At 35.0% G+C, this 27,142-nt stretch overlaps 1 protein-coding gene across 1 annotated transcript; it reads right to left on the reverse strand.

Annotated features, from left to right (window-relative positions):
* Positions 1 to 21,278: 21,278 nt before the first annotated feature.
* Positions 21,279 to 21,733, reverse strand: LOC105874838 (polyubiquitin-like; the record flags this gene model as incomplete). Its single annotated transcript, XM_076000459.1, is given in 2 exon segments — positions 21,279 to 21,691; positions 21,694 to 21,733. Coding segments are annotated over 2 exon segments (396 nt in total), but the record flags the coding sequence as incomplete, so codon positions are not given.
* Positions 21,734 to 27,142: the final 5,409 nt, after the last annotated feature.

The following is a 27,142-nucleotide window of genomic DNA, read 5'->3' on the forward strand; positions in this document are numbered from 1 at the left end:
GAAAATGACTTCAGAGCCCAGTAATCATAAAAATGGTCAATCCAAGATACTTTGATGAGAGGCAGAGGACATAGAAAAAATGTTGATTCAATAAAAGCAGAGTATAGAAAGTGGTTATACCTCTCAGGTAGCTCAGGAAGAAAATTCAAATAACTAGACTAAGAATACAGATCTCTTGGATTTGGGATAAAGATGGAGCCTAGATCAAAAAGGTGGTAGAAAGAAGCTAAACAAAGAAATGCACAAACAACTTAACAGTAAGAAAACAAATAATTCTATTAAAAAATGGGCAAAGAACCTAATTAGACATTTCTCAAAAGAAGACATACAAATGGCCAACAGTATATTAAAAAATGCTCAACATCACTATCAGAGAAATACAAATTAAAACCACAATGAGAAAACACTTCATACCTGTTAGAGTGATTATTATCAAGATGACAAATGATATATGTTGGTGAGGGATGGAGAGAAAAGGAAACCCTTGTGCACCATTATTGGGAATATGAATTAGTACAGCCATTATAGATATAGTATGGAGTTTCCTCATAAAATTAATAATAGAAATCTCATATGATCCAGAAATTCCACTACTGGGTATGTATCCAAATGGTATGAAATCAGTATGTCAAAGAGATATCTGCACTCCCATGTTTATTACAACTCTAATCACAATAGCCAAGACACAGAATCAACCTAAGTGTCCATCAACAGATGAATGAATAAAGAAAATGTGGTGTGTATACACAATGGAATATTATTTGTTGGTTTTTTTTTTGAAAAAAAAAGAAATTCTGTCATTTGCAACAACATGAATGAACCTGGAGGACCTTATGTTAAATGAAATAAGCCAGGCACAGAAAGACAAATACCTCATGATCTCATTTATATGTGGAATCTAAAAAAAGTCTAACTCAAAGAAACAGAATAAAATGGTCATAAGCAGAAACTGGGGGATGGTGAGGTTGGGGACATGTTGGTCAAAGAACACAAAATTTCAGGAGGCATAAAAGAAGCTTAAGAGATCCATTGTATATCATGGTGATTACAGTTAATAACAATATAATGCATACTTGAAAATTGCTAAGGGAGTGGATTTTAAGTGTTCTCCCCACAAAAAAATAAGCATGTGAGGCAATGCATATGTATAGTAACTTGATTTAGATATTCTACAATGTATAAAATGTATGCCCAAACATCATGTTGCATACCATAAATATATAAAATTTTTACTTGTCAGTCAAAAAATGAATTAAAAAGGAAGTCCAACTAAAAATATAATTAACATGTAATAATTGAACAAAACTAAATTATCTATCTACTCTGTAATTGCTAACCATGCTTATTTGAAAAATAGATTATACTATAATAATTTCTCCTAAACTGAGAAATGGATCTCTTTACAAAAACTAATCTGAAAGGTTTTGACTTGACTCTGTGTTACAAATATGGATTAGGGCTATAGAAAAAAAGCTTTTTTACTCTTAAATTTGCAAAACTAGTGTCTCAAAAGCATAAGTGATGCTTTAACACAGTGGAACATTTGGCTATGGGATAGTTATAACTCACTTCTGCCAATGTGAGCTGACTTTAGATTATCAGTGTTAAAATGTGTCAATCACCTTATAAATAGACAACACAGTTACTAATGGAAACTTGAACACTACTTGATCTTTTTATCAAAGCAGCTCTATAACAGCCATTTCAACTATATTTTTCTTACCTTACACTTTACTCTTGACTCTAATGAAGTAGAGAAATAGCTGAAGAACTGTATTGATATTGGGGAAGGGACAGCAGTTAATGCTGTGTCCATTATACGGCAGGCACAATACACTCCTCACAAACATTCTTGAGAAGTCAATCTTGTAATCCCTATTTTATAGACTACCTGTCTCATAATAAAAAATCTCCCTTAAAAGAAAAGTCCCAGACCAGATAGTTTCATACCTAAATTTTACTAGACCTACAAAGAAGAACTGGTACCTATCCTGCAGAAATTATTCCATAGCATCAAGAAGGAAGAAATTCTCCCCAACACGTTTTATGAATCCAACATTACACTGACAATAAAACCAGGAAATGATGCAACAAAAAAAAGAAGGGTATAGGCCAACATCCATTATGGATGTAAATGTAAAAATTCTCAACAAAATCCTAGTAAACCAAATTCAGGTGCTTATCAAAAAAAGTAATTCATCACAATAGAGTGGGCTTCATCCCAGAGATGCAAGGATGGTTCAACATATGCAAATATATAAATGTAATCCACCACATACATAGAAGCAAAAACAAAGACCATATGATCCTCTCAATAGATCCAGATAAAACATTTGACAAAATTTAACACCCTTTTATGAAAGGAACGCTTAACAAAATAGGCATAGATGGGACTTACCTAAAATTTATACAAGCCATATATGACAAACCCACAGCCAACATCATACTGGATGGGGAAAAATTGAAAGCATTCCCACTTATAATTGGAACCAGACAAGATTGCTCTCTATCACCATTTCTATCCAACTTACTGCTAGAAGTCCTAGTCAGAGCAAGCAGACAAGAGAAGGAAATAAAGGGCATCCATATGGGGGCAGGAGAGGTCAAACTATCACTCTTTGCTTATGATCTGATCTTATGTCTAGAAAACCCCAAAGATTCTGCCATGAGACTACTGGAATTGCTAAGCAAATTCAGCAAAGTCTCAGGTTACAAAATCAACGTAAGCAAATCAGTAGCATTCCTATATGCTATATTCCTATATGTCAAACTGAGAATGAAATCAAAGAGTCAATATCATTCACAATGGCAATGAAGGAAATAAAATACCTAGGAATGTATTTAATAAATGAGGTAAAATATCTCTACAGGGAGAACTATGAAACACTGAGGAAGGAAATAGCAGAGGGTGTAAACAGGTGGAAAACCATACCATGTTCATGGGTCGGCAAAATGATCATTGTTAAAATGTCTATAACTACCCAAGGTGATCTACAGATTGAATGCAATCCCTATTAAAATACCAACATCATTTTTTGCAGATCTAGAAAAAATAATTCTATGCTTCGTACAGAACAAAAGAAGACTCCATATAGCAAAAGCAAGTTAAGGAGAAAGAACAAATTGGGAGGCACCAATTTACCACACCTCAAACTATACTACAAGGCTATAATAATTATAACAACTTTATACTGGCACAAGAACAGAGGCATAGACCAATGGAACAGAACTGAGAATGCAGATGTAAAACCATCCTCATATAGCCATCTAATGTTTGACAAAGTAGACAAAAACATACACTGGGGAAAAGAATATTCAATAAATGGTGCTGTGAAAATTGGATAGTCACATGGAGAGACTGAAACAGGATCCTCGCCTTTCACCTCTCACAATAATCAACTCACAGTGGATAACAGACTTAAACCTAAGGCATGAAACTATGAGAATTCTAGAAGAAAATATTGGAGAAACTCTTATATACATTGGCCTAGGCAAAGAATTTATGAAGATCAGCCCCAAAGGCAATCACAGCTGCAACAAAAATAAATAAATGGGACCTGATCACATTAAAAAGTTTCTGCACAGCCAAGGAAACCATCACGAGAGCAAACAGACAACCTACAGAATGGGAGAAAATATTCACACATGCAATAGCAACTGACCCCTAATAACCTTTGTTACTTTCTAGTCTAACTTTTTTTATGGTGTGGCATTGAACTTTAATGAAATAAGATGTTCTACTTTCTACCTAAGGCAAAAAATAACAGTAACTTCCAAATATGATTGTTGAAATGAGAAGTGAGCACTAAATTTTACAATTATCTTTTAAAAGTTAAATAAAATATACTTTGCTTCACAGAAAATGTTCCATTTCATATGTGTATATATAGATAGATAGATATATAGATAACATATATTGAGCTATTTTATAAGGAAAAATGTTTAAGATCAAGAGTACATATTAAAACAACAGGAATATGGGTGAAGTCTTATACCTAGCCTCTAGAAAAATGATGAAATAAGGGAATGCTGTTTTTGGAGCTCTTCACTCCCCTCTTGCTGTCCATGTTCCAGCTTTTAGAGCCCTCTCCACTGCCCAGTCTGGGAGTGTACAGGGTACTCTCTGGCTCCCCAATTCAATCTCATGCATCAAAGTCAAGTAACCCTATCACCAGGACCATTCTAAATTTGACTTCGAATTGAAAGATAAGGCAGCTACTACAGATTACTACTTCTTAAATGTGCCCCAAAGATGCTAACATGTGAATGGCTAAAAATAAATATCAAGTTTTTCATTTACAATCTCCTATTCAATAAAATAAGTCATAATATTATACAACATGACATCTAATCTGTAAAAATATACATTTTCCTCCATGGGACTCAGTGTAACTATTTTCATCTTGAATGGGAGTTCCATAAAAATTTTTGTATTTTTTAATTGGCTCTCATTCTAATACAGAGAGATATAGATGAAGATACAGAAGTAGACAGGTATAAACATACATGTATAGGTCACCATCACCCTATAGCATTTTATATAAGGATGTCTCTTCTCCTCCCTACCCTTTTTCTGAAATAAAACTTTCCTTTTCATACTGTATCTGCCCTCAACTTGTGTAGTATCACAAAACACTGTCAGTAAAGTTTATTTTAAAAACAGCTTCAGGAAGAAATATATGTCTTCATCAAAGGAATTTGAAGCAGCATGAAAAATAAAGTCAATCATTTAGATTGATCCGTAGTCATGAGCAGCTATTTTGGGAATATGGTGAATATCTTGCTGTTTAAACCAAAGTAACACTACATATATAAGCACTGGAATGTTACATGTGTCCAACCAATGCCAGAATTGTATCATTCTTAGCTATCTACTTGCTATGAGTAATGCTGACTCCCACAATTCTAAAAGATTGAAAAGGCTTGGATATTGATATCCAAATATTAGAGAAAAAAGAAACATTTTTCTTGTATGTTTTAAAATAGCAAGCCACCCACTTAATAGCTTTAGATAGGAGATTGCATTTGCAAAATATGTTGTTGTAATTGAGATTTTCATTTTGTATCTTTTTGTACAAATGCAGATGGATTAGCATTCATGGTCACTGAGTTCTGTTTCCATAGATATGGTTTCAGTTATACCAACCAGGAACAGATTGTGTACTTTATTGCTTTGTTTAAAATATCATTCAAATATTTTTTAAATATCCCAGTACTATACAACATCACATATTAATGTAATGGTAATATTTCATCTACTTTAAACTAGTTTGAGGTTCTCATGGCATTTTTTTAATGGGCACCTACATTGTGAGTCTGAAAGCCTCTTAAATTAACTCAGTATGCTGGCTTGGCCTCCAGGGAAATCAAGAAGCCAGAATTAACTGAGTTTGTGGTCCCATTGACATCCAGAGAAGAGTTAACCAGGTAAGATGTTTTATTTGCTGAAATTCCAAAAAGTTTTAGAAAATCTTGGAGAGAAATGTTTTGCCTGAATACCTGATAAAAATGATAATTTTTTTCATTTTACAATGGAGGACTACAGCTAAGAGAAAGTTCACTGGTCAGATAAATATGAAAATTCTATTTTTCTTTAACAGTAGACCAGTAGGTTTTTGGAGACTGTTTTTATATTATTGCATTTCTCACAATACAGTTTTAAATCTATTAATACTTAATATACAATCAAGTATTATAATTTACAACTGAAAATTTAATTTATAAGTTCATGTATAAGTTGTTGATGTTTTTATTAGAACCAAATACCCACTGAATCTTAAATAATGACAGTGATGAGGCCTGAACCCACCAAATACATATATTATTTTGGGGATGTGTTGAGACATCTCAAGTGGTATTAAAAATAATATGTGTATAGATTGTAAACCTGAAAGTTTATTATATGAAGGTAATTCAGTTCAACAAGTAATTCAATTTCACACACATTTGGATACTACTGGAGGGCAAAACAGTCAAAAACACTTTACTTTCATTGATCTTATATTCTGTTAGGGGAGACAACTAATAAATAACAGATATAATAAACAATTATGTATTATGTTAGAAAAGTATAAATGCTACGGAACAAAGAAAAAGTAGAGAGCAAAGTAAGGAGCAATTATAGTGACAGTGGTGTGGGTTGTTGCCAAGTTGCAGTATTAAAAAGGACAGTCTTTTTGGACTGGTAAGGTAGTCCTTACCAGTCTAATCTTTCTGGAAAGGTAGGCCTATCCAGAAGGTGATATCTGAACAAAGCCTCAAGGAGTGGGGAGAGTTGGCCAAGCAGGTGACTGAGGGAAGAATATTCCAGGCAGAGGCAACACCTAGGACAAAAGTCCTAAGGTGAGAGTGTGCCTGACATGTTCAAGCAAGAGCTGGAGGGTCATTGTGGCTCTCCGGACCAGTGGAAGCAGGGAAGAGCTAAAGAAAAGAAGGACGCAGAGGTAATGAGGGTGCAGGCTATCACGCAGAGACTGACGCGTGATCACTGTAGGAACTTGGCTTTTACTGAGTGCAACGAAGAGCCTTTGCAGCACTCTGAGCAGAGAAACAAATCTCCTCAGATGTAGGCTTCAGATGAACCATTCTGCTGTGGTATGGAAAACAGACGGTAGGGAGGCGAGGGCAAATGCGGGTGGCCAGTTAGGAGACGGCTGCAGTAATCTGGTGACAGCTGACGGGGGCTCAGATGAAGGTGCGAATGATGGAGAGGTGCTTTAAAGTGGCCAAGCTCTGTATGTTGTGATTGGGTGTAAGCATCTGGCATTCAAGTTCAAAAGCCTGGGCTGGAGATTTAAATTTGAGAGTTTGTAGATGGTATTGAAAGCCACTGCCCTGGATGAGACCACCAAGAGTTAGTGTGTGGGCCAAGGAATGAGCCTTGGCCAATCCAACATTAAGGAGTCAGGATGAAAAGGAGGATTAACTGGAAAAGAGCAACCAGTGAGCTAGAAGGAAAGCAAAGGACGTGTGGTGTCCTCAAAGGACAAGTGCAGAAAATGCATCAAAGAGAAGGGCATGATCAATTTGGTCAAAACCTATGATAAGTCAAGTAAGATGGTAAAGGAAAATTAGTCATCGGATTTAGTGATACGGAGCTAGGTCATTTGTAAATTCGAATGTTCTTTCTGGCAATGGTGTCCCTATTTTCTGAATGTTTTTATTTTACTTTATACATGGAAGGTCCTTCCATCCAAGATTTCTGTCCCTGACTTTCTTTTTCTTTTCCTTACAATTGCACTCCTCTTTAGTGTTTATGAATGAATATTGGCTTTCTCATAAATCTTTTAGCTCCTTATATTTACTTTATCTGCATTCTCTGCTCATGCTATTGAATGCCCATTTTTTAGCTGTAGTTTCTTTTCACATTTATAATGTGGAGCAATGTTTGAATTGACCTATTACTTTTTTCATTTCTTAGTCTATCTTGATTTTTTGGGGGGCTAGGGATTGTTTTTACAGATTACCTCACAAACATACTTTATCCCAGTTGCCAAATTTTATGGATAAGGTTGTCTATTATTCAACTTTCATATCTATTAAGGACTAATAGCCACTGAATTATAACTATAGTTGACAATAAAAATATATTTCTTTTCCCCAAACATTTTCCTGTAAGTTTGACAACATAGTTATAGTCTACCTTATGCACTCATTGCATTGTATTGATCCATATCTGAATATTGTTTCTAACTCCTCCTCATCAATAATCTCCAGGTTATATATATTTCCTCTTCTTTTTGTTTGTATTACAAATTATTGTACTCTTAATTTTGTTAATGTTATTTATAGGGACTCTGGTTATAATTTACCAGCTCTGCCTTTTGTTCTTACTGACCTTTGTAATGTCTTATTTATTCAGATTCATATCATCCTGCTATTGCAGCTACCTTTACACATATTGGAATTACATTAAAATTTACTGTGTTCTCAAGCCAATAAATGTCATATTCTGCTGCAAAAATACAACTCTTAATATAAAATGAGTGTACAGTAGAAACTGCCATAGGTAGCAGGGTAGAGGTTATATGTGAATTGATAATTAGAAATATTAAAAATAGAGTTCAAATGGGAAAATGTGTCATGTAGCTGGCAATAAAACTCTTGAAAGGTCAATGCAAAGACCTTCTATCTATTCAAGTCCAATGTGCTATATATCTAAATCATGTTTCTATAAAGTCATCAAATCCTTCTCATTTCAATAGTAACTATATGTGCAACATATTTACACTTAACCATCATGAAATAAGAATGCAACAGCAGCATAAATGAACAGATGGCTATCTTACCCTCTTCCTCTTATACTGCCTATGTTTATATGCACAAACATTTTGAGTTTTGATAGACCATTTATTTAGTCAGATTCAATTAGCAAGCTAATTGAATATGCAAGGTAGTCAAACTGATTTGAAAATATTTTTGAATGTCATTGAGCACATCGCTAAACAGAATGTCATCAAATGATTTTTATTTTCCCAATAAATAGTAACCTATGTGGTAGACACTTATGGTAGTAATTTCTGTGTTCTCAAATGTCAACATAAGGAAAATATCCCTCAGAATTTACCTATGCTTCATAGACCCTTATAAGGATTTAATACATTTTTAAGATGCCTTATTCTTTTTAAAGAAACAAAACAATAATACAAATTTTATCTAAATAATTTATCTATGACTCAAAACTCAAAAGTATTCTAAGTATGGTAGAAACTCAGAAGATAGAAAATTTTGCTATCTTATGTGTTTGTTATTTTCAGTTACATTACATTCTTGAAGATTGGAGTTCAACAATTTGCTAGATCTCACAAAATGATAAATTAAGTATGAGATCGTTTCAAGTATTTTCATAAGACTCTCTAATTTCTTCGGAGTTTAGAAAATTTTCTCCGAAGTTATCAAGTTAGCAAAGTGCAGCGGTTATTGAGTCACAGGATATAAATTCCATTCATGGTTGACTGGCTGATTGTTTTCAACTGTACTTTGCTTCTCCATTATCCATTCACCCTTCTCCTAAGAGTCACTCCCTGATTTCCCTATAGTGAAAGACCCACAGTACTGAATTTTGTAATAATTATTATGCTTTATGTTACAGATGAATGAATACACAAGCCTATTTCAGCAAAGAGGGATTTTTTTTGTTTATCTAGAATCTTTATTCAGGCAATGTTTGATACGAAGCTCCAAAAATGGGAATAATATCTAGCTTTTTTATTCATTTTCTAGATATTATTCTTATGTTGTCTACAGTTGATTTTCAAGTAAATAAGCTAAAACTTTAACCAAACAAACAAGCCAAGAAAAATAAAAACAAATAAACAGACATAACATGAATGACAGCTGTCTTAGTTTCCTAGGACTGTCATAAAAAACTACCAAAAACTGGGAAGTTTAAAACAGACATTTATTTTGTCACGGTTCTGAAATCTGTAAGTCTACAATCAAGGTGTCAGCAGGGCCATGCCCCCACTAAGGCTCTAGGGCAGGGCCTTTTCTTGCCTCTTCCAGTTTTTGGTGGCTGTGGGTAGTCCTTGGCACTTCTTGGCCTGTAGCCTGCCTCACTCCAATCACTGCTTCCATCCTCACATGGCCACCTGCTTTGTGTATCTGTTTTCTCCTTGCCAGATAAGGACACCAGGATTCAAGGGCCACCCCATTCCAGCATGATCTCATCTCAAACCTGATCTAATTACACATGCAAAGGCCTTATTTACAAGTAAAGTTGCAGTCTGAGGTTCTGGTGCACATGAATTTTGGTGGAATGTTATTCAATCCACTACAGTAGGTACATAACAATAAACACCAATTAGTCTCTGTGACTTTGGATACCTCACGAAATCTCTCTGGATGTTGGTATTCTTTTCCTATGAGATTAGAAATAGGCCAAACAAGGAAATCTTAAAGGTCTATTCTATCTTTGTCTTCAATGAATCCTGGCATCTAAAGACAATATCATCCAAGTGCTTTGTGTGCTGCAGCCTGTGGTGCTATAATTTGGCTTCCCTACTCATAAACTTACTTAACTACATTGTGCACATATTCTAGGTTTTTGTATTAGTGCAGTGTTTTTCTTCATTCTGGAGACATTAAATATTCATTACCTAGTCTAGATGGATTTGGACAATGTGTGATTTCTGACTATTTTTCAGATGACTTTTGTGGTGATGATAGCCAGAAGATTATTATATTCTCATTTCTAAAGATTTTTAAGACCACTTGCTCATATCTTCCCCCTGTTGTGGATTACTGCTTTTTTAATAGCATTATATAATTTAGCAACTAAAAAATTCCATACTTAGATTTATTAAATGAATCTGTTTACCAGGATATATTAATCTAACTTGAGAACTTTTTTGATACTTTATTTACAGGTAACTTTTTAGCTTAAATGATGTAGAAATAAACTGATGCTTTTGATAGTCTTTCTTTAAATCTGTTTTATCACTAAAATAATGTCAATGGGATGGTCTTCTTCCTCATGTAAAATAACAGGCAGGTTTATGAGTGTTAAAGATTAACCAGTGGGCAATTTTCCTCTAAAAAGGCCATGGATATAGGTTGTGAGCCTGGTGTAGTTAGCATTAGTATTGTTTTGTTTTCTGATTCCACGCTTCTATGTAGCAGTTTTGGAGGGGAGGGGGTTTAACATAAATTTCTTTGATCACAGCAAAATTATATACATGAACATCAATTGAGCCCTCCTAGCTGGAATTCCTCATATATTTGCAAACCATAATACATTACTTATAATTTTTAAAAGTAGACACTACCACAGTGCAATTCCACTTCACAACATTAGGATGGCTATTATCAAAAATGCAAGAAATAGCCAGGCTCAGTGTCTCACACCTGTAATCCTGGTGACTCAGGGGGCTAAAGCAGGAGGATCGCTTAAGCTTATGAGTTTGAGGCTATAGTAAACTATGATCAGGCCACTGCACTCCAGCTCGGGTGACAGAGTGAGACTCTGTCTCCAAAAAGAAAAGAAAAAAAAGGACAAAAAATAAAAAGTTGGTAAGGATGTAGAAAGATTAGAACCATTATGCATTGCTGGTGGGAATGTAAAATGGTACAGTCAACCGTGGAAAACATTATAGCCATTCCTCAAAAAATTAAATGTAAAATTACTATATGATTCAGTAATTTCACTTCTTCTGAGTATATACACAAAAGAATTGAAAGCAGAGAATCAAGCATATATTTGCATACCCGTGTTCATAGCAGCACGATTCACAATAACCAAAAGGCAGAAGCAATCCAAGTGTCCATTGACAGATCAATGGATAAACAAATATGGATTATATGTGCAATAGAAAATTATTCTGCATGTAAAAGGAAGGAAATGCTGACACAAGCTACAACATAGATAAACCTTGAAGACATTATGCTAAGTGAAATAAGTCAATCACAAAAGGACAAATATTTATTATTCCACTTGCGTAAGGTTTATAGATTAATCAAGTTGATAGAGACCGAAAGTAGAATGGTGATTGCTATGGGCTGGGGCAAGGGCAGAACGAGGAGTTAGTGTTTAATGGGTGCAGAGTTTCAGTTTGAGAACAAGAAAACGTTCCAGATATGGGTGGTAGCAACAGCTGCACAATGATGCGAACATGTTCAATGATGTTGGACTGCACACTTAAAACGGTCAGAATGGCAAATGTTATGTTGTGTATATTTTACCATGATACAAAAAGAGACAGTTCTTTCTACAATTATTATATTATATTCAGAGACCACACCTACTTATTATATTAAGTTATAATAAATCCCCAAAATATACTTCACCATGAATGTCAAACTACCATCTATTAATACTAGATTTCTAGAGTAATGTGTTAAGTCCTCTTAATGAGGATCAGCTTATAAAATATGACTTATATTTTATATATATGAATTTATTTATTATATTTATATTTACATATAATTTAAATATAACTATAAATATTTATGCTTATATTAGCATATATTTATTATATTTCTATAAATTTGCATATATATAAAATGTGACTTAATATATATATTATATATCAGCTTATAAAATATGTCAACATAGCAGTGATAGCATGTACTATTTGGCAGCTGTATTAGATATGGTAAATCGGTTTTTCAAATCTGGCTGCATATTATAATTATTTAACATACATTAAAAAATACCAAAATGCATGATGGCTCGACAGTCATTTTTTTTTAATCTTCCAATTCCTTTCCTCAAAATTTGAGGGTATGTTGTAGGCTCCAATTTTCAGGGAGTAGAAGGTAACTTTGTGAGTTTTAGATGGTTCTGAGGTATTCTGGGAACTGTGAATGTTCAAACTAATCCCAAACCTGATTTCCAAAACAAAGCTCCATACTACTGCTTGGAATAGAATCCAAATTAATAATAACAAAAACAATAGCTAAAGAAAAGAAACAGAGAAAGAAAAGAAAGAGGCAAATTCTGAAAGATCATACTTTTGCACTTGTAGTGATAGCTACAGAAAATGAAGATTAGAGAATTAAACCAGAACAGCCAGGAAAGCTGTCCTGGCTATTCTGACTCTGGTACCAATGGCCCTGCACCTTAAAGTAGACGAAAATCCCCTCATTTTAAAATAAGTAACAGAAAAAGGTGGCAATTGAACTCCATATAAAGTTATTATGAGAAAAAAAGAAAATGCAATAAATACATTTTTTCAGATAATATACACTTTTCAACAAAACAAATCAAAATTGTTAAGTTGGAATTTAAACTAAGATAAAATTTAGAAAAAAGTAGGAACTCTTTAGACTAGCACAAATAATAATTGTAGAGGTAAGAATTTTAAAAAATTGGACCAAACAAATAGAATTGTCAAAGTTCAGAAAGGAGTTAAAAATAAAATAATCATTTCAAAAATAAAGACTAAACTAAGAGAAGAAAAAAATAGACTAGTTGAATAGCTAGAGATTATCACATGGTATAAAGAAGTATGACCCAACCATATGCTGTATAACAGAAACCCTAAAATGCAAACACATAAACTAAAAGTAAAAATGTTGAATGATATGCCATGTAAATGCTAATTCTTTTTTTAAAAATCCAACATGTCTAAATTAATATCAGAAAACGTAGATTTCAGAGCTAAGTGATAAAGAGGATTAGTTATTCAAAAGGACATAGGAATCTTAAATATTTATGTATTTAATACTACAATTTCAAAGTATGTATTGAATTACAAGGAGAAATAGACAAACCTATGATGAATAATCGGAAATTTCAATACACCCTCTATCACTAACTCAGAACAAGTAAAAGAAAGTAAGTAAGGGGGTTGCGGAAAAAATGACAGAGTAGAGGTAACCCTCCGGACTCCTGCTCCCAGAGAAGGAGACACAGATCTTGGTCTCCTACACGCAAGTGGATCTCCCCACTACAAGGACAGCATCGAGGATCTGCAGAGGAGCAACATGAACTCTCATAAAAGGATAAAGAAGGTGATAGGGAGATAAAATCACGTTCTCTGGAGAGTGCAAAGCAAACAATAGGGCGAGTGGGAGGGCACTGGCTTGCCTGGCCAGGTGGTGAAGTGGGATCAGACTCACAGGAGAACTCCTTGCTTCCCTATTGACCTCCACACCCACCCAGCCAGAGACCTGTCTGAAACTGGTGTGAAATCGCGGCAGAAGAAGAGGGTGCTGGAGGGTACGGTTGATGGTGAAAGTCAGCGTGGTCTCCCCTGAGACCCATGCTAGGATGGCTCCAAGACAGGAGGAAACTGAACTGTGAGGACTGGGGAGACGATTAGAGGTCTCGCTTCCAGTAACCTGCGAGACTAAGCAGGAGCTCTAAGCTGGAACTGCCCCAGGCAAATAAAACCACACAGGGAGGGTCAGTGAAAGCATGGCCTCTGGCTGAAGAGGCAGTCGGGCAGGCTACAGGGCGGCCTATTGACCCAGGCTCCCAACCTGGCACCAGCTGCACCCTAATCAGTCACCCCCAGTACTGGTGCCCTACGAGTGGGCTAGTGATTGCAATTGAGGGGGTCCACAGCCCAGCCGTCAGTGGGCAAGTACCCCTCCCCTGCCCAGGCTAGAGTATCTCCTGGCAAATTCCACCCGTACACAATCTGTGATCAGCTCATCAGGCCTGGCTCCATCAACAAACTAATGAGAAGTCTAACAGCCGAGGGGGGTTACAGCCACTGGGGCGCCGGGGCACAGGGCAGCCTGGGGAGATACCACCTTCCCTCAGCATGCATCTCTCTTGCCGAAAGGGGTAGGCTCCACCCCTGGAGGTGGGGCAAGACAAGAAAGCCCACTTTCCCCAAAAGCTACCCGTCACAAGAACCTTCCAAGTGTGGTGGAAGAGCTCCCCCAGTAGGTGATAAAGAAACTACAAAAAAGTAGATGACTGAGCTCTAGCAATTGACCCAGATGGGGAGGGCCCAATGCAATTAGAAAAATCAAGCCAAAAATACTCCCCCTAGGAGATACACAAGATGTCAAGAAATGGAGTTGGAATAATCTCAAAACACTAAAATGACAGAAGAATTCCAAAATTGGACTGTAAGAAAGCTCAATGATATGCAAGAAAAAAATGGATAACCAAACAAAGAAACTACAAAGAAGATACAAAAATTGGAACAAAGATTCACTAAGGAGATAGACATCTTGAAGAAGAATCAATCAGACATCCTCAAAATGAAGAATTTATTCAGGGAAATTCAAAACACAGTGGAAAGCCTCAAAAATAGGGTGGACCAAACAGAAGAAAGATTCTCAGAGCTTGAAGACAACTCATTCAAATCAAATAAGTTAATCACAGAGTTAGAGCAGAAAAATAAGAGACATGAACAAAGCTTACAAGAATTGTGGGATTATACGAAGAAAAATAACCTGTGGGTCCACTGGATTCTGGAGAAGGAGGAAAAAAAACACGAGGGTTAGCTACGCTTTTTGAAGACATAATTGAGGAAAACTTCCCAGGTCTAACCAGTAACCTAGAATTAGAAATACAAGAGGCCAAAAGAACTCCTGGGAGATACAATGCAAACAAGAAAACACCACGCCATTTAGTCATCAGACTGACCAAAATATCAACAAAAGAGACCCTCCTACAAGCTGTTAGGCGAGAAAAGCGAGTTAAATATAAAGGAAAACTGATCCGAATAACGCCAGATTTCTCAACTGAAACAATACAAGCAAGGAGGGAATGGGGACCCACTCTCACTTTTATGAAACAAAATAACGCCCAGCCTAGAATCTTGTACCCTGCAAAACTAAGCTTTATATATGAAGGAGAAATTAAGACATTCTCAGATAAGCAAAGTCTCAGAGAATTCACTAAGACAACACCAACCCTACAAGAAGTCCTCAAAACAGTGTTATGCACGGAACACCATAATAAAAACTCACGAATATAAAAACAACCAAAACCCAGAGATTAAAGGCCAGATATTAAAATGACTCAAGAGAGAAATCAAAGCAACAACATCCAACCAAACAGAATGCACAGTAATCTACCTTACCTATCAGTTCTCTCAATAAACTTGAATGGCTTAAACTCTCCACTCAAGAGACATAGGCTGGCTGAATGGACAAGAAAATACAGGCCAAGTATATGCTATCTTCAGGAAACACATCTAACCTGCAAGGATGCATATAGACTAAAAGTAAAAGGGTGGAGATCAGTATTCCAAGCAAGTGGAAGCCAAAAGAAGGATGGCTTGGCAATTCTGATTTCAGACAATTTAGTTTTTAAACCAACAGAAGTAGTGAAAGACAAAGATGGTCATTATATAATGGTGAAGGACACAGTTAAAAAAGAAGAGATAACAATTTTAAATATATACGCACCCAACTTCGGTGCACGCATATTCATAAAGCAACCTTACTGGATCTAAGCAAATTGATTAATAGCAACTCCATAATCACCGGAGATTTCAACACCTCACTGATGGCATAAGACAGATCCTCCAAACAGAAAACTAATAAAGAACTAACGGACTTAAACAAAACTCTAGAACAATTGTGTCTGACTGACATTTGCAGAACATTCTACCCAAAATTCATTGAATATATGTTCTTCTCATTAGCTCAGGAGACATTCTCTAAGATTGATCATATCACAGGACACAAAATAAACCTCAAGAAATTAAAAAAAATAGAAATCATACCATGTATCTTCTCAGATCACAGTGGAATAAAAGTAGAGATCAACCCTAAGGAAACTCACACGTCTGCACAAAAACGTGGAAATTAAACAAACTCCTACTAAATGATTACCTCATAAATTAAGAAATCAAGTTGGAAATTAAAAAATTCTATGACCAAAATGACAATGGAGAGACGAGTTATCAAATCCTCTGGGACATGGCTAAAGCAGTTCTGAGAGGAAAGTTTATCTCCATAAATGCCTATAAGCAAAAGTCAAAAAGATCACAAATAGACAATCTAATGAAACCACTCAAAGAGCTGGAAAAAGAACAGACCAACCCCAAACCCAGCAGAAGAAGTGAAATGAACAAGATCAAATCAGAACTAAATGAAATTGAAAACAGGAAAGCTATTCAGGAGATTAATAAAACAAAAAGTTGGTTCTTTGAAAAAATAAACAAAATTGACATGCCATTGGCTAGACTAACGAAAAGCAGAAAAGAGAAATCTCTAATAAGCTCCATCAGGAACAAAAAAGGAGATATCACAACTGATCCCAAAGAGATACAAGATATAATTTATGAATACTACAAAAGTCTTTATGCACATAAACTGGAAAACGTGGAGGAAATGGACAAATTTCTAGATACACACAGCCTCGCTAGCCTCAACCAGGAAGAAATAAAATTCCTGAACAGACCAATCTCAAGAGCTGAAATAGAAACAACAATTAAAAATCTCCCTAAAAAGAAAAGTCCCAATCCAGATGGTTTCACACCCGAATTTTACCACACTTACAAAGAAGAACTAGTACCTATCTTGCAGAAACTATTCCACAACATGGGGAAGAATGGAAACCTCCCCGACACCTTTTATGAAGTGAATATTACTCTGATACCAAAACCAGGAAAGGATGCAACAAAAAAAGAAAACTACAGACCAATATCCCTAATGAACATAGATGCAAAAATTTTCAACAAAATCCTAGGTAACCGAATCCAGATGCTTATCAAAAAAATAATTCATCACGACCAAGTGGGCTTCATCCCAGGATGCAGGGATGGTTCAACATACATAAATCTATAAGGTGATTCACCACATAAACAGAAGCAAAAACAAAAACCACATGATTCTTTCAATAGATGAAGAAAAAGCTTTTGACAAAATTCAACACCCCTTCATGATACGAACACTTAAGAAAATAGGCATAGAAGGGACATATCTAAAAATGATACAAGCCATATATGACAGACACATAGCCAACATCATATTGAATGGGGAAAAATTGAAAGCATTCCCACTTAGAACTGGAACCAGAAAAGGCTGCCCACTATCTCCACTTCTATTCAACATAGTGCTGGAAGTCCTGGCTACAGCAATCAGATAGGAAAGTGGAATTAAAGGTATCCAAATAGGGCAGAACAGATCAAACTTTCACTGTTGCTGATGATATGATATTATATTTAGAAAACCCCAAAGATTCAACCAAGAAACTCCTGGAACTGATAAATGAATTTAGTAAGTCTCAGGATACAAAATCAATAAACAGAAATCAGAGGCATTCATATACGCCAACAACAATCTAATTGAGAACCAAATCAAAGACTCAATTCCCTTCACAATAGCAACAAAGAAATTAAAGTCCCTGGAATATACTTAACCAAGGAGGTAAAAGACCTCTACAAGGAGAACTATGAAACACTGAGGAAGGAAATAGCAGAGGATGTAAACAGATGGAAATCCATACCATGCTCGTGCATTGGCAGACTCAACATCATTAAAATGTCTATACTACCCAAACTGATATACAAATTCAATGCAATACCTATTAAAATCCCATCAGCATTCTTCACAGATACAGACAAAATAATTTTATGCTTCATATGGAATCAAAGAAGACCCCGAATATCAAAAGCAATGCTAGGCAACAAAAACAAAATGGGAGGTATTAATATGCCAGATATCAAACTATACTACAACGCTGTAGTAATTAAATCAATCTGTTATTGGCACAAAAATAAGAATATTGACCAGTGGAACAGATCTGAGAACCCTGATATAAAACCATCCTCATATAGGCATCTAATCTTTGACAAAGCAGACAAAAACATACACTGGGGAAAATAATCCCTTTTCAATAAATGATGCTGGGAAAACTGGATAGCCACTTGTAGAAGTCTAAAGCAGGACCCACATGATAACTAGAATATACTTAGAACTCACGAAAATCAGCAAGAAAAAAATCAAATAACCCTATTAAAAAGTGAGCAAAGGACTTGAACAGAAACTTTTCTAAAGAAGACAGAAGAATGGCCAACAAACATATGAAAAAATGCTCAACATCTCTAATCATCAGGGAAATGCAAATCAAAACCACAATGAGATATCACTTAACTCCAGTGAGAATGGCCTTTATCAAAAAGTCTCCAAACAATAAATGCTGGCGTGGATGCGGAGAGAGAGGAACACTCCTACACTGCTGGTGGGACTGCAAACTAGTTCCACCTCTGTGGAAAGCAATATGGAGATACCTTAAAGCGATACAAGTGGATCTACCATTTGATCCAGCAATCTCATTACTGGGTATCTACCCAAAAGATCCAATGACACTCTACAAAAAAGACACCTGCACTCGAACGTTTATAACAGCACAATTCATAATTGCAAGGCTGTGGAAACAGCCCAAGTGCCCATCAATCCAAGAGTGGATTAATAAAATGTGGTATATGTATACCATGGAGTACTATTCAGCTCTAAGAAACAATGGTGATATAGCACATCTTATATTTTCCTGGTTAGAGCTGGAACCCATACTACTAAGTGAAGTATTCCAAGAATGGAAAAACAAGCACCACATATACTCACCACCAAACTGGTATTAACTGAGCAGCACGTAAGTGGGCACATAGGTACTACAGTAATAGGGTATTGGGCAAGTGGGAGGCGGGAGGGGGGTGGGTGTCACACACATAATGAGTAAGATGTGCACCATCTGGGGGATGGTCACGCTGGAAACTCAGACTTGTGGGGGGAGAGGAGGAATAGGCATTTTTTGAAACCTTAAAATTTGTACCCCCATAATCTGCCGAAATAAATAAAAAAGCAAAAAAAAAAAATAGAAAGTAAGTAAGAATACTGAAGATTTAAACAAAACTTTTAATCAACTTGATCTAGTTGACATTTATAGACTACTTTAAGCAACTATTGCAGAATACACATTCCTTTTCAAGTATCAAAAGAACATTATCTAAGATAGTCTATATTCTAGAGCATAATAAAGCCCCAATAAATTTGAAATGATACAACTTAAAGTATTTTCTCTGACTACATAAAATTAAATTAGAAATCAATAACCAAACAGTATATGGAAAATCCCTCAAATATTTAAAAACAAAATAAGCAAATCTTAGTAATATATGGATTAAGGAAGATATCAAAAATGAAATAAGAAAGTATAATTCTCTGAATTAGAATTAATACAAATCATAATTTGTAAGAGGCAGCTAAGATAGTATTTAAATAAGTGCCCGTCAAATTATGAGTGGATAACTAAAATGTGGTATATGCTCACAATGGAATATTACTCAATCTTAAGAAACGACAGTAAACTAGCACCATTTATGCAATCCTGGATTAAGCTTAAGCCCGTAATACAAAGCGAGATGACACAAGATCTGGAAAATGGGCTACACATCTACTCGCCATCAAATTGGTACTGACTAAAAACTAGGGTGCTCAAAAAATGGTAGCGTTCAACAGGGATTCAGGGGGAAGACCCACATCATAAGGATGTGGCGAGCATTGTTGGGTTGGGGGGAAGAAGGGATTACTTCTATCCCTTTTCAGAGAGAGGCAAAGATACACACTGTAACCAAAATGTCTAAAAAAATATATCTGTTATTGGAAGTTGGGCAGGTGGAAGGGGAGAAGTGGGGAAGGGTATGTACTTACATGCTGGGTGCCGTGTGCACTACCTGGAGGCTGGACACGCTTGAAGCTCTGGCATAGCAGGGAGCGGGAGGGGGGCAGGGGCAAGATATGTAACCATAACAATATATGTACCCCCATAATATGAGGTAAAAAATAAATAAATAAATAATAATTATTACACTAAAAAAAAAGAAAGAAATCCAAAACCAATAATGCTAATATTATAAAAGAAGAAAAATCACAAACCAATGGCCTCAGGTTCTACTTAAAAAAAAAAAAAAGATTTAAAACTAAAGTAAGCAGAGTAATGAAATATTAAAAATCAGAGTAAAACTCAATGAAATATAAAACAGAAAACAATAAAGAAAATCAATTAAATCCAAAGCTGGTTCTCTGAAACACTCAATAAATTGTTAAATCTCTAGCCAGACTAATCAGGGGGAACAAAGAGAGAAGACACAAATTACCAATGGCAGGAATGAGATAGGTGATATCATTATGATAGTTTCTATTGACCTTAAAAGGATAATAAGAGAATGCTATTTACAAATTACATATAAAACTTAGATGAAACGTATGAATTTCTTAAAATACACAAACTAACAAAGCTCACTCAAGAAGAAATAATAACCTGAATAACAAGTTATCTATTAGGAAAAATGAATTTATACTTAAAACCTACTCATAAAGAAAATTCCAGACACACATGGCTTTACTGATGAATTTCACTAAACATTTAATGGAGAAATAATACTAATTCTTTACAAACTCTTCCAGAAAATTGAAGATGAGGAAATTCATCTCAGATCATTCCACAAGGCCAGCATTACTCCGATACCAAAACCAAGCAAAGATATTTGAGCAAAAGTACTAACCAACATTCCTCAACATGGATACAAATTGTCAATAAATTCTTAACAAATTGAATCCCACAAATAGAAAAGGTAATAAAAATTAGAGTCTATCCCAAGAATACAAGTTTAGTTTAACATTTAAGAACTAATCTAATTAATTAGCTATATTAATTAACATAATAGACTGAAAAAGAAAAATCACCATATTATACCAATACATGTAGAAAAGTAGCTGACATATCCAACATTCCTCCCTAATTTAAAGACAAAAACTCTCAGTAAACTAGAAGAGTATTTCCATAACCTCATGAGGGCATCTAGGTAAAACTTATATCTAACATATAAAATGATAAAAGATTGAATGCTTTTTTGGGGGGTGGAGGAATGCAACAACTTTACTGAAAGAAAAGTGCAATGAAATTTGTTGAAAGCTTAAACTTAGACACCTCCCCTCAAGCGCAGGACCAAGTGCATGGTGGACTCTTTCTGGATGTTGTAGTCAGAGAGGGTGCGCCCATCTTCCAGCTGCTTCCCAGCAAAGATCAGCCTCTGCGGATCAGGGGGAATGCCTTCCTTGTCTTGGATCTTTGCCTTGACATTCTCAATGGTATCACTGGGCTCAACCTCGAGGGTGATGGTCTTGCCGGGCAGGGTCTTCACAAAGATCTGCATCCCACCTCTCAGACGGAGCACCAGGTGCAGGGTGGACTCCTTCTGGACGTTGTGGTCGGACAGGGTGCGCCCATCTTCCAGCTGCTTCCTGGCAAAGATCAGCCTCTGCTGATCAGGGGGATGCCTTCCTTGTCTTGGATCTTTGCCTTGACATTCTCAATGGTTCATGAAAGGAAGAAAAAGGGGAGGGGGAAAAGGCATCTGCATTGGAAAATAAGAAGAAAAATCATGTTTATTCACAAATAAAACCCAATGGAATAATAGAAAACTCAGTGGAATAATAAAAGGTTGCTAGAACTAATAAAAGAGTTTACCAGAGTTGAAAGATATGAGACCAGTATATAAAAATCAATTGTATTTCTCTATACCTGCAAAAATCTCAGAGATTGAAATTAAAGATATAATACCATTTACACTAACAGCATGAAATATAAAATACTCAGGAAAAAATACTCAGAAAATATAAAATCTATACAGTGAAAAATGCAATACATTAAATTAATGAAGACCTAGATAAATGGAAAGATATATCAGTTCCATGGATTAGAAGAATCTTATCATGTCACTTCTCCTTAAATTAACCATAAATTCAATTCAAACCAAAACAAAATTCTAGTAGGCTGCTTGATAGACTCTGAAAACATGATTCTAAAATTCATATAGAATTCCAAATGTCCTGGTACAGAAGAAAACAACTTTGAAAATGAAAAAAATTGGAACTACTGATATAGTAACAACATGGACAAATCTCAAAGTGAAAGAAGCTAAGTGAAGTAGCCAGAAACAAATAATCACATACTGGAAAATTCCATTGAAGGAGCTCAGGAAATTTCACCCCAAAATACAACTCTTTGATATAAAGAGTATTTCATGTTATCTCATTATATTGCAGGAAAGAAAATCAAGAATGCAGCCAGACCTGGCCCAAGTCATTTTAAATATAATTTAATATAATAATTAAATTTAGTTTTATTTAATGTACCATTAAATATAATACCAGGGACTTCAACACCCATGGACAATACTGGAAAGATCATCCAAGTAGAAAATGAAAAAAAAAAAACATTGCGCTTAAATGGGACTCTAGGACAGATGGGCCTAACAGACATTTATAGAGCATTTTACCAAAAACTACTGAATATACTTTCTTCTTATCAGCACATGGAACATTCTCCAAGATTGATTATATCTTAGGCAAAAAAACCATGTCTCAACCAAATCAAAAAGACAGAAACTATACCATGTATCTTCTTAGACCACAGTGGAATAAAACTAGAAATAAATTCCAAGAGAAACACTCAATTCTACCCAAATTCTTGGAAATTAAAAAAAAAAAAAAAAACTGCTGCTGAAGAATTATTGGGTTAATAATAAAAGTAAGATGGAAATAAAATATTCCTTGAATGGAACAAAGAGTACACAGCTATCAAAATCTATGGGATTCAGTAAAAGCAGTCCCATGGGGAAATGTCCTTAAATGCCTATATCAAAAAAAAACAGAAAGATCACAAATTAACAATCTAATGATATGTCCCAAGGAACTAGAAAAGGAAACCAAACCAAATCTAAAGCCAGCAGTAGGAAAGAAAGAACTAATGTCAGAGCAGAACTAAATGAAATCAGAAACAAGAAAATAATACAGAAGATCAATGAAACAAAAGGTTGCTTCTTTGAAAAGATAAACAGAATTCATATATCTCTTGCTAGCTTAACCAGGAATAGAAGAGAAAGGACCCAAATAAGTTCAATCAGAAGTGAAAAAGGAGATATTACCACTGATTCCACAGAAATACAAAATATCATCTGTGACTACTATGAAAATCTCAACCACATAAACTCAAAACCATAGAGGAAATGGACAAATTCCTGAAAACACACAACCTACCAAGACTCAATCAGGAAGAAATAGAACTCTTGAACAGACCAATAACAAGCAGCAAGATTGAAGCAGTAATAAAAACTTTTCCAACAATAAAACACCCAGACCAGATGGATTCACAGCTGAATTTTGCCAGACCTACAAAGAAAAGCTGGTACTTTTCTGCAGAAATTATTCCATAATATCATACTGCAGAAATTATTTCATAATATCAAGAAGGAGGGAATCCTCCCCAGCTCTTTCTATGAAGCCAGTATCACCTTGATACCAAAGCCAGGAAAGGACATAACAAAAATAAAACTAAAGACCAATAACCTTTATGAATATAGATGCAAAAATCCTCAATAAAATGCTAGCAAACCGATTTCAACAGCACATCAAAAAAAAAAAAAATCAACCATGACCAAGTGGGCTTCATTCCAGGGAGAGAAGGATGATTTAACATATGTAAATCAACAAATGTGATTCACCACATAAACAGAAGCTATATATATATATATATATGATCATCTCAATAGATGCAGAAAAAGCATTTGACAAAATATAGCCCCCTTTCAGGATAAAAACCCTTAACAAACTAGGTATAGAAGGAACAATTCTCAAAATTATAAAAACCATATATGACAAACTCACAGCCAACATCATATCAAATGGGAAAAAGTTGAACACACTCCCACTAGAAACTGGAACAAGACCAGGGATCCCACTGTCATGACTTCTATTCAACATACTGCTGGAGATCCTACCAGAAAGAATCCAGCAAGACAAAGAAATAAAGGGTATTCAGATTGGTACAGAGGAGAACAAACTATCAATTTTTGCTGATGATATGATCTAATATCTAGAAAAACCCAAAGACTCCACTAAGAGATTCATGGAATTGGTAAATTTAGCAAAGTCTCAGATTACAAAATCAATAGCATTTCAGGTACGCAAATCAGTAGCATTTCTATGTACCAATAGCAGTCAAACTGAGAGTCAAATCAAAGACACAATACCATTCACAATAGCTACAATGAAAATAAAATATCTGGCAATATACTTAACCAACAAAGTATATAAAAATAGAACTATGAAACACTGAGGAAGGAAATTGCAGAGGATGTAAACAAATGGGAAAACATATCATGCCCATGTATAGGTAGAATCAACATTGTTAAAATGTCCAAACTAGCCAATGTAATTTACAAATTCAATACAATCCCCATCAAAATATCAATGTCATATTTCACAGATCTAGCAAAAATAATTTTATACTTTGTTTGGGGCCAGAAAAGGGCTCAAATAGCCAAAGCAATCTTAAGCAAAAAGAACAAATTTGGGACATAACATTACTAGACTTCAAACTATACAATAAGGCTAGAGTAATAAAAGCAACATGGAATTAGCACAAAAATTGAGACATAGACCATTGGAACAGAACAGAGGACTCAGATATTAAACCATCCACATATAGCCAACTGGTCTTTGGGAAAGCAGACAATAATATACACTGGGAAAGAAGCCCTAGTTAATAAATGGTACTGAGAAAATTGGACAGCCACATGCAGAAGAATGAAACAGGATCCCTATCTCTCACTACTCACTAAAGTTAATTCAAGATGGATAAAAGACTTAACTGTAAGGCATGAAAGCATAAGAATTCTAGAAGACAATGTACCAAAAGCTCTTCTAGATGTTGGCTTAGGAAAAGAATTTATGACTAAAATAAATCCCAATGACAATTATGGCAACAATAAAAATAAATAAATGTGACTTGATAAAAATAAAAAGCTTCTACACAGCCAAGGAAATAATCAACATATCAAATAGAAAACCTTCAGAATCAGAGAAAATATTTACATGTTATATATCTGATAAAGGGCTAATAACAAACTTGAAAGAGCAAATAATTCTTCATGCAATTTTTCAGAGGGTAGCGTATGAGAATTGCTGTTTCCTGTATAGTATTAATCAGATGGCTCCCATTTCAAATCCATTTTGTGATCTTGGGTAGTGAAAGTAGAACACAAAGAGTTTTTCTGACTCTAAAAATATTTTTATCTCAGCAAAGGCCTTGGAAGAAGTCCTCCAGACTTAGTGCATACTGAAAATTTGAGTGTGACTCAAGCTCATTGTAACATAATGGTACTAGGCTATAATTATGATATATGAAAAGTTGGTTATTCTGTTATTAGGAGAATGGTTTAAAGGCTAAAAATGTTTTAAAATACAGGTTGAATATCCCTTATCTGAAATGGTTAGGACCAAAGTACTTTGATTTCAGATTATAAATTTTAGAATATTTGCATATACATAATGATATATCTTGGGGATGGGACCCAAGTCAAAACATGAAATGCATTTATGTTTTGATATACCAGATACACATAGCCTGAAAGTAATTTTATACAATATTTCTAATAATATTTTGAGTGAACCAAAGTTTGAGTTAATACATATATGTGGAATTTTTCACTTGTGGAGTGATTTCAGCACTTAAAGAGTTTTGGATTTTCTATTTTTAGATTAGGGGTGCTAAATCTGTGTAAAATTTAAAAGTCCTTTTAAAAATGTTTTGCACTAATCTAAGATCAATCAGGTTTCTCATTTTCTTAAGGAACTTTTTAAAGCATAGATATCAAATGCTTCTCTGGATTAAGTCAGACCATCTGAAAACTGTTCTGTATTTACTACATTATTACTGATAAAGTATGGCCCTTTGGTAAAATGATGTTGGCTTAAATTAAGAAGTTTTATAGGGAACTGGAATATGAAATTCACTTTATTTACACCAGATATATTGTTGATGATACTTCTGACTTCAAAGCAGAGATGATTAAAACAAAGGTCATATTGTCATTGCATGGAAACAGAGATCACTCAAATAAGGGGATGTGTATCATTTTATGGTTCCAGTGTAGTCTTATCTTTGTTTGACTAGAAACACTGTTGATAGTGGAAATGTTATTAAGTTTTCTCTGGCCATGTCTGCTTCCATTGAAAAGAGTTTTTGGTTTGGGTTAGGGCCATCACTGATTGCAAGCAGGATGCATTTTTATTTCCACATATTTTGTAGGGCAGAAAATTCTTAGTTTTTACAACCAGAGACATTTTTGCTTCTCTCCAACCACTGGTTTGTTTTCATGTTATAAGTTCTAGAAATTGTTTAAAGGACTATGGCTCCATCTTCTCAGAGACCGCCAGAAAACTCACAGATGAATTTCCAACCCTAATTCTGTCAAGCTCACAGCTTTAACACATCCATTTTAGACCACTGCCGTAACCCCTGGCTTCATCTTATTTTTCCTAATCCTCTGTTCTCTTTATCCAGTCTTACGGCTTACTTCTCTTTTTTCTTTATGTACTTTGAAATCATATCAGATATGTTTTAGGTAGAAGCAGAAAGTAAATAAAAAAATATCAAGCTTGGATTGTCTTGTATTTTTTAACTCAGAGCCAGGATAAGAAAAAGGTAGGAAAGTGTGATGGATATAGATGAGAGAAATGCAGAATGCTCGAAAACAAGCTGATATCCAGGACTGTGCCTGATTCTAAACTAGACCCCAACGTTAACTGGCTTTATAACCAGTAGCAAGTCATTGAACTTTCTCATTTTTTTCCTAAAGTTTAAAGTAGAGAATATAATACTGTGCCAATATAATTAGGATAAAATAAGAAAAGTCACATGAAAGACTTCTGGTAATTTTACACA

The sequence above is a fragment of the Microcebus murinus genome, chromosome 3 (genome assembly GCF_040939455.1).
Source record: "Microcebus murinus isolate Inina chromosome 3, M.murinus_Inina_mat1.0, whole genome shotgun sequence".
Classification (NCBI taxonomy): Eukaryota; Metazoa; Chordata; class Mammalia; order Primates; family Cheirogaleidae; genus Microcebus; species Microcebus murinus.